Source organism: Corythoichthys intestinalis, chromosome 20 (assembly GCF_030265065.1).
Source record: "Corythoichthys intestinalis isolate RoL2023-P3 chromosome 20, ASM3026506v1, whole genome shotgun sequence".
Taxonomy (NCBI): Eukaryota; Metazoa; Chordata; class Actinopteri; order Syngnathiformes; family Syngnathidae; genus Corythoichthys; species Corythoichthys intestinalis.
In genome coordinates, this window is record NC_080414.1 from 27,843,828 (window position 1) to 27,855,830 (window position 12,003).

General features: G+C 38.8%; 1 protein-coding gene across 1 annotated transcript in view; it reads left to right on the top strand.

The window, feature by feature from the left end:
• The window catches only part of prkdc (protein kinase, DNA-activated, catalytic subunit), a 93,946-nt gene that overhangs the window by 3,007 nt on the left and 78,936 nt on the right, over positions 1-12,003 (top strand). The window contains exons 5-15 of the mRNA XM_057824608.1: positions 1,218-1,326; positions 1,419-1,531; positions 1,740-1,839; positions 5,674-5,729; positions 7,186-7,216; positions 7,305-7,462; positions 7,545-7,691; positions 7,786-7,950; positions 8,022-8,190; positions 10,220-10,269; positions 10,359-10,481. Of these exons, the coding sequence (XP_057680591.1) occupies positions 1,218-1,326; positions 1,419-1,531; positions 1,740-1,839; positions 5,674-5,729; positions 7,186-7,216; positions 7,305-7,462; positions 7,545-7,691; positions 7,786-7,950; positions 8,022-8,190; positions 10,220-10,269; positions 10,359-10,481 (1,221 nt within the window). The remainder of the gene's footprint in view (positions 1-1,217; positions 1,327-1,418; positions 1,532-1,739; positions 1,840-5,673; positions 5,730-7,185; positions 7,217-7,304; positions 7,463-7,544; positions 7,692-7,785; positions 7,951-8,021; positions 8,191-10,219; positions 10,270-10,358; positions 10,482-12,003) is intronic.

A 12,003-nucleotide genomic window follows, 5' to 3' on the forward strand; every position in this document is an offset into this window, starting at 1 on the left:
TAACACTACCAACTTTTCAGGATGCTCAAATTGTCCCCACCAACTTTTAAGCAGCCTTATTTCCATTGTATAATGACTTCAGTTAAATAAGTAATTTAAAATGTCTTCCCATATGTTGTAAGGATAGAACTGACCCTACCATTATAAAGTGAATTGAATTCATTAGTTTCAGACTTACCCTGACCCCTCTTCACTTGTTGAATGTGCCAGTCCAATTGTTTCCCTCAAACGCACATTTGGTTGGCTGATGACTTGTCCCCCCATGCACACACACGTGACAGAAAAACTGCATGCAGCCTCCTCCGCCCCCTTCGAAAACGAGGAATATTAGAAGTTCTTTTCCGCCAGCAGCAGCCACTGTAAGAAATGTAAAAAGACGTCAATGTTGTGGAGGTGGTGAACACCCCACTAATTTTGCTACTGAAAATCCGACCTGCATTTGAGTTAGCATAACATTAATCTTTGTGACAGAGTTAGCATAACATTAATCATTGTGAATTTCTCGAACTCGAGGAGGAAGCTTTTCAAAACAAAGGTTTGAATCCAACGGTGTATCACCTGAATCAATATATAGGCACTGCAAAAACACACCTCCCAAAAACTAAATTCCCTTGTTTTCAGTGTAAATCTACTAGAAATAAGTGAAATGATCTGCCAGTGCTTCAAGTAAATTTTACTCAGATTTCTTGAAATAAGAAAAATGGCTAGCTGAAAATAATCTTAACACACTTATTTTAGCATAATGTTAGTATATTTCATCTAAAAAAAAAAAAAATCAGAAATGTTCTTAATACAAGAATTATTATTGTTTAAAACATAATTTGAAAATCATTTTTTTCTTGATTTAGGTGGCAAATTACCAACTTTTAGATTGTATGGTCTTAATAAGAACAAATGGTAACATTCACTTAATCTGACCCATTAATCTGTTAACTAGTCTTGAACACTCAAAACAAGATGGAGAAAATTATTCGACTAGATTCAAGAACAATTATCAGATTAAGATGTTATACTGTACTAACTTTCAGACTGCAAATTTATAAGTCAGTACAGATTTATTTCACGTTGATCATTTAGCCTATAAATTAACAGCATCACAGCTTTCCAAATTCATAAAAGAATATCTTCTGTCAGAGTCCTATGGATGAAGAGTTTATCAGTCTTTTAATATCTTCTTGTTACTTACAACCTTATCATTAAACATTTTCACTCAATAGGTTCTCCTCACAACAAAATCTTCCACTGTGGCAGCCGAGTTGAGAATTGGTGACATCTTCACAAAATTTTACAGCGAACTTTGTCAAAAGAGCAAACTTCCAGATTCTGGTAAGTGTAAAATGATCAGTGATATCAATAAAAATCATCCTCTCAGATGTGCTATTTTCATTTTTTTCCTCTCATTATTTGTGATTGAATAGTCCTTAGCATCATCTATGAATTGCTTGGAGTTGTTGCAGAGGTTCACCCTAGTGAGATGGTCAACTACTCTGACAAACTTTACAAAGCGTATCGGGGGGAGCTCAAAGAACAGGTAATACAGCATAAAGCTTCAATTTTATTGTATCCCTTATTCAGCTATATGTTAAAAATGTACAGTTACTAGGGAACAGATCTCAACCAAGGCCAGAAAATCCTTTGATTTTTCAAATAATAACGTCAATTTATTTGTCCCATATTTATTTGTTCATCATTTATTATTTATCTAGTTTTACATTGTTAGCTTAATCTCATTTCTGCAGATGACTTCTACAACAAAGCAACCCAAACTTGGTGTAGTTGCTGGATGTTTGAAAGGACTCAATGCTCTCATGGTTAATTTCACTAAAACAATGGAGGAAGGTGAGCAGTAAGTTGTATTAGTAGCATAAACATATTTTACATTCAGTTTTGGATTAATGACTGGTAGTGTTGCAACGATTCATTGATTAAATCGAGTAATTTGATTAGGAAAAGAGCTTAGACTCACATTTTGCTGCTTTGGTGAGTCGAATTAGAGTGGCGTTGTAATGACTTGTTATCTAAGTGTTTCATTTAGTTTTTTGATTTGGCTGGATACACTGCCCTCTAATGGCAACAGTGAATATGACATACCACGTCTAACATTCCTGAATCCAGCTGCTCCCTGTTAAGACCAACATAAGATTGTAAGTTTTTGTTTGAGCTAATAGGTTTGTTTATGCATTCATAATTTAGAGGTACAATGAGGAGCAGAAGTGTTTGCACCCCTTGTGATTTTGTAAGTTCACCTACTTAGAAAATAGGTAGAGGTCATAAACATGACTGCTAATCTATCTCGGACTGGGGCACCATGTAAAATCTCTCCTCGTGGGGCATCACTCATGATGAGAAAAGTGAGGGCTCAGCCTAGAACTACACGGCAGGAGCTTGTCAATGACCTGAAGAGAGCTGGGTGCACAGTTTCAAAGGCTACTGTCAGTAGAACACTATGGTGCAATGGTTTAAAATCATGCATTGCTCAGCAGATTCCCCTTTTGAAGCCAGTACATGTGAAGGCCCATCTGAATTTTGCCAGGGACCATCTGAATGTTGCAGAGAGGTCATGGGAGAAAGTCATGTGGTCAGATGAGACCAAAGCAGAACTTTTCGGTGCAAACTTTACACGTCCTGTGTGGAGGAAAAAGAAGAATGAGTTTAATCCCGAGAACACCATCCCCAATGTGAAGTATGGAGGTGTAAACCTCATGCTTTGGGGCTGCTTTTCAGCAAAGGGGACAGGACAACTGTACTAAATAACGCTGAGGATGAAAGGTGAAGTGTATCGTCAGATTTTGAGCCAAAACCTTCTTCCCTGAGTCAGAGACTTGAAGATGAGTTGTGGCTGGATCTTCCAACATGACAATTTGCTGCAGCACACAGCCAAGTTGACCAAGGAGTGGCTGCGTAAAAAACATATCAAGGTTCTGGAGTGGCCTAGCCATTCTCAAGACCTCAATCCAATAGAACATCTTTGGATGGAGCTGAAACGTCGTGTTTCTCAATGACAGCCCCGAAACCTGACAGATCTAGAGAAGATTTGTGTGGAGGAATGGGCCAAAAGCCCTGTTTCCATATGTGAAAACCCTGTGAAAAACTACAGAAAGCGTCTGACTTCTAATTGTAAACAAAGACTTCTGAAGTAAATATTAGCACTGATTTTCTCAGGAGTACAAATACTTATTAAACCCAGTAAATTACAAATAAATTATTGAAAAATCATACAATATGAGTTCCGGATTTTTTTTTTTAAGATTATGCCTCTACAAGTGGAAATGCATCTATGATTGAAATTTCAGACCGCTACCGATTTTCCAAGTGAGTGAACTTGCAGAATCACAAGGGGTACAAATACTTATGCTCCTCACTGTATAATTAGCATTTTTTTGTGGGAATATGTGTTCAAATATCTATTAAGAGCACTGTAAAAAAACAAAAACAAAAAAAACACGTTTTATAGCATTTAAGCTGGCATACTTTTTCTATGTAAGTTAGCCAATTGTTCTTTTTTTTGTACTTAGATCCTCATTTATTTGTTTTTTTTATACCGTTTGAGGCTAAGCTCAGGTATTTTAATTTATTTTTAAATGCATTATTGCTCTCGTGAAGTGAAAGTGCAATACTGCAGTTTGAAGAAACTCAGGAATTTTATTTTGTATTCGTATTTAATGCTCTTTTGAAAATGTAATCTTAGCAAGCCAAAATGAATATTATTACAAGCATAAATACTTGTTTCTTTCATTTTAAAGCTCCTAAAATTTCTTGTGCAAGGCATTAAATGTTTGTAATTCGATTACTCGATTATTCCGACTAACTAATCCAGTGGTTCTTAACCTGGGTTCGATCGAACCCCCATTTTTGTACACTGATTAAATCGTTGCAAAGTGGCTTTTTAGACCAGGTTTTGGACTGGTTTGCTCCTAATTTACAGGCGTAATCCATTTCTTTAAATGCTAGTCCTTGATCTGATGGGAGGAGGAACTGGTTTGCTCAGTGGAAGGTTCCCTCGCACTTGGTATGAGGGAATACAACAGACCAATGGGCAGCGTGGTCTCAAATTTTGACCTGTTTATAAAACATGCTGTCAAAATGAGAAGAATTTTGAGCAGGAATTTGCTAAATTATTAGCTTGCTAGCTTATATACGTATGGCGGAAAACACTAAGGTGGCTTGAAGTTCCGCTCTGAGACCCTCAATTTGGCCATCTTTCAAAATTGTCCCATATGCATGTGTTATACGTACATCATTGGAAAGCTTAAAATCTCAATTTTCTGGGGGAAGAAAAATTTTGAACAGGAGGGCATTAAAAAAAAAACAAAAAAACAAAAAAAAAACAGCAAAACCCTAGTTGGAGGCGAGAGCAGAATTAAAGACGCCATGATTTTAACGAGATTTTATTACGTACTTACCTTGTTTCAATCCAAAAACTCCATGAAGCATGTATCATCGAGTGTCAAGACACAGCTGTGAATGGCCACAGACGGATTTTGGGGGGGATTTTATGGATGAAGCATGGTAATATAATAAGGGTCATGATGCAGACATTGCAGATATCAAGGAGTGGTCGAGATTTTCTTTTCGATATACAGTGGGGAGAACAAGTATTTGATACACAGTCAATGGGAAAACCCATTGGCAGTGTATCAAATACTTGTTCTCCCCACTGTATTTACCCTTTTAAACTTTTTCTTTTCAATTTTTCTTTGTTTGGATCAATTATTTATCATTTAACATATTGGGGAAAATGCGACAGTAACAAAAAAATACAATTAACCGATATTTATGAGGTAGATATCCGTGACTTTTTTACAGACGTCATTTTTTTCATTGTGACATAATTTGTTTAAAAGTTTAAAATATGCGAGTGAATAATTTTTTTAGTCTTTTTTTTTTTTTTTTTGAGCGAAATATTAGACATCAATTCATGATTCTAAGCTAAAAATGACCGCCATTTTGATTAATAAATATAATTACTTACCCTTTTATGACTAGGTTGAAACAAAAGCGGTTGCGTGACGTCTGTAAACGGGGGTTTCCAGGGTAAAACAGACAAATTAAAAATCGTTCAGGAGCTTATTGCGCCAAGAATCTGCTATGGCAGCATATAGACATATTGTTCCATCAAACAAAACAGTTCTTTTGGCTTAACATACAGCAGTTTATATTAAAGAGGAGTGCAAGAGCAGAAACTGCTTTTTCAGCGTTGTCTGTGTTTTCCGTCATATATTGGTTTTGAATTTGAAAAAAATTGCTTTATTATATAATTCCGAAGGGTTCGGTGAATCCATCTGTGAAACTTGTCGGGTTCGGTATCTTTAGCAAGGTTAAGGACCACTGTGCTAGTCCTTGATCTGATTGGAAGAGGTACTGGTTTGCTCAGTGGAAGGTTGACTCGCACGTGGTATGAAGGAATACAACAGACCAATGGGCAGCGTGGTCTCAAATTTTTACCTGTTTATAAAACATGCTGTCAAAATGAGAATAATTTTGAACAGGAATTTGCTAAGTTATTAGCTTGCTATATAATTCCGAAGGGTTTGGTGAATCCACATGTGAAACTTGTGGGGTTCGGTATCTTTAGCAAGGTTAAGAACCACTGAACTAGTCAATAGATTAATCGATATCTTAAGTAATCGATAACTGCAGCCCTAATGACAGGTATATGTTTTTGATTTGCAGATCCAGTTATATCCAATGAAATCTTTCAATATGGTTTGAAGGCAATTAATCCACAGGTAAAATGCTTTTAGGATTTTTGTTAGTACTGTATTTTTCGGACTATAAGTTGTTGTTGTTTTTTTCATAGTTTGGCCAGGGGGTGCGACTTATACTCTGGAGCAGGGGTCACGTTAACCGAATATTTTCCGTCGTTGACCGATTTTTTTAAACGGTGACGGAAAAAACTGAAGTCCACCTGTCATTTTGACAGGTTGCAATTCACACCCCAGACCACAGGATGGCGAGTGAGCATATTAATTAGCTATTGTCTCTCTTGATGCATGACGTCGTTGGCCTTACTCTGAAAAATGTCAAGGCAATTGAGTGTCCGAAGTTTCAAAAAGCCCCAAAACGACGATGGTGTTGATAAAAGAGATGAAAAAACAGGGACTGCACAAGCGGGCACGCAATTCAAGTCAATGCGCACCAGGAGGAAGGTGTAAGACTCTGTTCAGGCCACAGCAGGTGAACTGTTAATTTCATTGTTCCATAATGTAGCCTGCCTACTGGGGCCACAGTCAGCTGTTTTTGTCACTGCGGAGAAAAAGTTACATATTCATCTGCTTGATGTGTGATGGCACGGTGTGGATTCTCTGTTAAGCTTGTTGGACAGAATATTCATTTAAAATGAATGAAAACTAAATACTATTGAATATGTTGAAGCGGTATGCAATGTTAAGAGTCTTGTTAGCTTGAATTGCTGTGTCCAGCCGCTGTAGCTCTGCTGCTCTCTGTGAACTCTCTATTCAAGCCGGAACGCACGCGGCTCTTAAGTGTCTCTGTCATGTGACTGTGTCATAGCCGCTAACGCGCTCGGCCAAATGGACACACAAGTACGGAAGGTGGATTATGCCAAACAAATGGTCACCACAATGTCATTATCATCATTTTAAAAATTTAAGTGACGGGTAAAAATAGATTATGACCGGATTTTTATGACCCTGTCAGTCAAAATGACAGACAACGAAAAAGTCTAGCGCAACCTCTGCTCTGGAGTGAAATTATTAACACATGATTATATCATTTACTGCCATTTGTAGTGACACTGGCAGTTTGCTAATCTTGTTAACATGTTCTTTATGCTATAGTAATCTGAATAACTCTTAATAGCTATGTTACGTTAACATACACATTCTCAATACGTTGTTTATGTGTCATGTAACGTTAGCATACCGTACACTTATTCAGCTTGTTGTTCTCTATTCTACTTTTATTTGAAATTGCCAGTTAAAATCACATGTCTGTTCTTGGTGTTGGATTTTATCAAATTTCCCCCAAAAATGCGACTCCAGTGCAATTTATATATGTTTTTTTCCCTCTCCATTGCGCATTTTTTGGCTGGTGAGACTTATAGTCCAAAAAATATAGTACGTAGGGTGTTTAGCTATTTTGAATCCATGGTGGCATTAAAGCATATTTTGCTTATATTTTGAAACGTGCCTACATGGTAAGAGGATTATTCTTTTGTTCTAGATGGAAATGAGTCGCTATGCCGTCACTTTTGGTGAGTTTGTTTTTGTGGCACTATGAATTTTAAACTACATCCACCTACTCAGAATTACTTATTGCTTTTCCCCCCCCCCCCTAAACAGCCGGGCTGAGATTGTTTGCCAGGCATGCGTCCCAGTTCAGCAGCTGCCTCCTAACCCATTACAGAGAGGTTTTTGATGCCATGTCCAAGCTCTGTGGTCACTATAACGCTGAGATGAAAAAGACCAGTTACTATGCACTCGAAGCCTTCCTCAAGCAGGTGAAAAAAATCATTTACAAATCTTGCAATCACAGAGTTTTCTCAGCATAGTTCGGTGATGTTTTTACCCACCTGTTATCAGGTTTCAGTGCTTGTAGCGGAAAATATTGAGGAGCACAAAAGCAAGTTGAAGTTCTTCATGCAAAAGTTCTGCAGTATTATTAAAACCATGGAGTCAACCCAGAAAGAACTGTCCATTGCCATCCGCGGATATGGATTTTTTGCAGCTGTAAGTTTAGGTGTTCAAGGCAATAGGCAGTTTTGAATATGAATTTAGTGAATTATGTCTTCTTTGTAATTAAACTTCTTTTAATCTCTTTAAGCCATGCAAGAAGGTTTGCCCACAAGATGTGGAATTCATGTACACAGAGCTGATTCAACGCTGTAAACAGATGTACCTGACTGAGTCTGATGGGGAGGATGAAAATTTCTACCAACTGCCTAGCTTCCTAGACTCCATTGCTAGTGTCCTGATTCACCTGGACAAGGTCATAAAAGTCAAGATGACAATCTTCTGGCCTGGATTTAACATTTTCAAACTTCTTTGCATACGCTTCAGGTTCCAGAGGTGTACACTCCACTACTGGAACGTCTTCTCGTGGTGCAGATTGACAGCTACCCCCAGTACAGTGACAAAGTCCAAATAGCTTGTTGCAAATCAGTCATCAAAGTGTTGGTGGCAATGGCCTCCAAAGGACCTGTTCTATGGAGTTTCATTAGCTCTGTGGGTAAGTTGACTCGAGTTCAGGACGGCTAAAATGAACGGATTCCAGGGCTCCAGACTAACATTTTTTATTAGGAGCGCAGTGGCCCCTGACTTAAAAAATTTTAGGGGCGCAAGCAGAACATTCAGGGGCGCACACTGTTAATCGACATGCAAAGTATTCCTATAATGTAGGGCTGCAACTAACGATTATTTTTATAATCGATTAATTAAACGAATAATCTGATAAATGTCACTTTTTTCCATTTCCTTCACAGTTTAACTTGAGGCATGTAGTAAGTAACAATGAAGACAAAATCCAATTTCAAAGCACACTCTCTTGTATGTCAATTTACAGTTTGATGGGAGTTTGTGTCAAGACTCTAAGCCAGCGGTCTCAAACCGACTCCACAAAGGGCCGCAGTGGGTCCTGGTTTTTGTTCCAACAGATCCAGCACAAACAGTTCAACCAATGAGGTTTCTACTAACATAAGCAGCACCTGATTGCAATCAACTGATTACACTTGTAAGAAACCAGATTGGTGAAAAGGTATTTGTCTCGTTTGGTTGGAATGAAATCCAGTACCCCCTGCGGCCCTTTGAGGACCGGTTTGAGACCACTGCTCTAAGCTGTAATATGAGTGGGTTTATATGTGCGGTTTCTTTAGAAAAAGAAATTTATATCAATTTTACTACCTAACAATAACTCAAGCGCTAATATGCTTCTCCAAAACAATACAAACGGACGCTTAGGACACTGATTAGCGTCATCGCAAACTAGCTTAGCCCTATGTGATAAGAGGTAACTTCTCATCAACAAAGAATACAAAAAATGCTATTGGTTACATTTACTCACCTCTGACAGAGGCACACTGGATCCAGCAACACAAAAGACAATCTAACTCTCGACATTTCGAAATATTATTGATTCAGCAACTGAACCTGAGTGCAGCAGTGAACTCTCTCTCGCTCTAATAACAGGCGTGTGCAGCCTCACATTAGACACAAACAAGGACCCAAACGGGACTGCTCATAGCTGCCAGCAAAAACCGATTATCAAATTCGTTGGCAACTAATTTATCTGTTTCAATCGATTAATTGTTGCAGCCTCATTAAGATGCTAGTTTGGATGGTAAGATGTTTGAAAATTGGTAAAAATGTGAATTGTTTTCCAAAGTAAACTATTTTTTTCATGTGCTACTTTGACGTGACAAAAATATATTGAAAAAATCTCATGATGTACAAATAAGAAGTAGATTTATTGATGGACAAATTACCTGCGAGGACACTGGCCAACCCGGAAATTGACATCCACATGCCACATTTTGTCAACACGAAGGAGTGTATTATTTTAGCAGTGTGCGACCAGCACATACTTTATGATACATCTCGGCATGATTTCTGCGACATAAATAAAAAAGCAGCAGTATCGGAAGTTGTTGACACTCTGACTGAAAATTTAAAATGTCCCTTCAAATTCATAGTAATGAGAGACTAGCGATGACTCACATGCAGAGGGCGGTGCATGTCGCTACCACTGCAGTCGCATCGCGCCCCGTGTGTTGGCTTTTAGCTCAACAGTGATGACTTTCCCATTTCGCCATCGCCATTCCTGAGTCGGACTCTTTCCCCCCGTCAGCCTCCTTTGAAACCGTGCCAGCGGATTTGTTGAAAAGAAAATTGTCGCTTATTGTCCTTTTCGCCATTGTTTGCAGGTGTTGTCAAGTTTTCCCACTAGCCCAATCATAACACGCTCGGCCACCTTCTTCTGCTGCATTTTCCCTTGGCAAACAAGCTCATTACATTACTGCCAACTTGTGGATTTAACCATGAAGGAGTTTGTCAGCAACAACAACACAAAAAAACGTTATGTTACTGGTCGCGCATGTGTGAGTAGATGAAAAAAATACACGTAGTGGCTCTAATTTTAGGACTATTTGGTCGCAGTCTGGAGCCCTGGATTCCGGTGCACTAAGATAACGGGATGCAGACTTTTTTTTCTCTTTTAATTTGAATGTTCTATGTACTTCATTTTTATTTTACTGCATTTTTAGTGCACCAAGGATTGATTCGAGTCTGTTCCAAGCCAATCATGGTCCCCGATGTAAGTTAAATGTTTTCTGCTTTTGGAGTATAACCATGATCATCATTTATTTCTATAATCATTTCATTTTTTAAATATTTTTTATTCAGGGCAAAGAATCTGAAAACTATTCGTCGGGCTCATCTGACGTTCGTATTGGGAAGTGGAAGGTTCCATCCAGTAAGAATTACCTTGCCCTGTACAAAGATCTGCTCGACTGTCATCGGCTGACGGTACAACTTTCGTATGTTTCTTCTAGAGTTGTCCCGATCCCATATTTTTACATCCTAGTCACCTGATTTTGAGACTCTGGCTATACCGAGTCCCTGTCTGATACCAAAAAGAAAAGTTTTTTTGTTTTGTTTTGTTTTTATTTGAATAAAAGTTCCAAACGTGTTACAGTAATGTACTTTTTACAGTTCCTCCTCTTCCGCTTTTGGCGTAGTGTTGCGAGTAGTGGTGCAACGGATCATGATTGGTCCGAGATCCGTTCGGATCAACGTCATTGGTTCGGTACACATGTGATCCGCGGATTGATTTCTGAGAAGAAAAAAAAAGTGCTTCGGGCGCACAAACTTGTGTAGAGCGGAGAAAGAGGGGAGCAGAGTGCACAGTGCAGAGTCGCATACATGGCAAGCGGAGGAAAGGAGGAGCTTGAACGCCTCGCTAAACTTAAATCCCCTGTATGGGCGCATATTGGTTTCCCTGTAAAGTACGATGACAAAGGAAAAAGGTCACTGGACAAAACCGCGACAGTGTGTACGCATTGTGGCATAAGAAGCCATATGACAGCGGAAACACATCCAGTATGTTCACGCGTTAGAAGCGACATCACCCGGGTGTTTTACTGACCGAAGAAAACGTGGCAAACAACCGCGCATCACCGACCATTTAAGCAGCCTCTTCCTGCACAATCCGACCGGACATCACTAAATCTATCAGTGTGTTTATAGCTGCAGACATGAGACAATATTCAGTTGTGCAAACCGAGGGCTTTAAATACATGTTGAAAGTGCTTGAGCCACGCTACGACATCCCATCGCGAACACACTTTAGAGAAAAGATTGTGCCAAATCTCTACGAAGGAGAGAAGAAAAACTTTGTGAATGAACTATCCCGGGCGTCAACTGTTGCGCTCAAGACGGACGGGTGGACGTCCAGTGGAAGGGAGAGTTTGTGACGATAACTGCTCACTTTATCACACCAGAGTGGGAGATGAAAAGTCCAGTGCTGCAGACACGCCCCCTCTATGAGAGTCACACAGGCACTCATCTTGCGCGGGTACTGACACAAGCAGTGGAAGAATGGAAGATACGGCGGCCCAGTACTAATATCCCTGTAACAACTGATAATGCAAAAAAAATTAAATAAATGCAGTGAAGGAGGCAGGACTGGGTGCACAAATAGGGTGCTTTGCACATGTAGTGAATTTGGCATCACAAAAGGGAGTCTCGGTCAATAAAATGGACCATCTCCTTCTATTTTATTAGTGGTCATTGGAACCAATATTAAAAGGAGATGTGCATTTCTATGTTGCTGTTGCACTTTTAAGTTGTTATAATTTTGTTAAAAAGAAGATATTATGCCTTGTGCACTACTTTTATAGATTCTAATTTAATATTTCCAGTTTTCACTAAACAAACAAAAATTTATATATATATATATAATATATGGTGTTTTTTTTTTTTGTTTTTTTTTTTTTTTTTTTGCTTTTCGCTGATCCGAAAAATGATCCGATCCGTGACTCTTGATCCG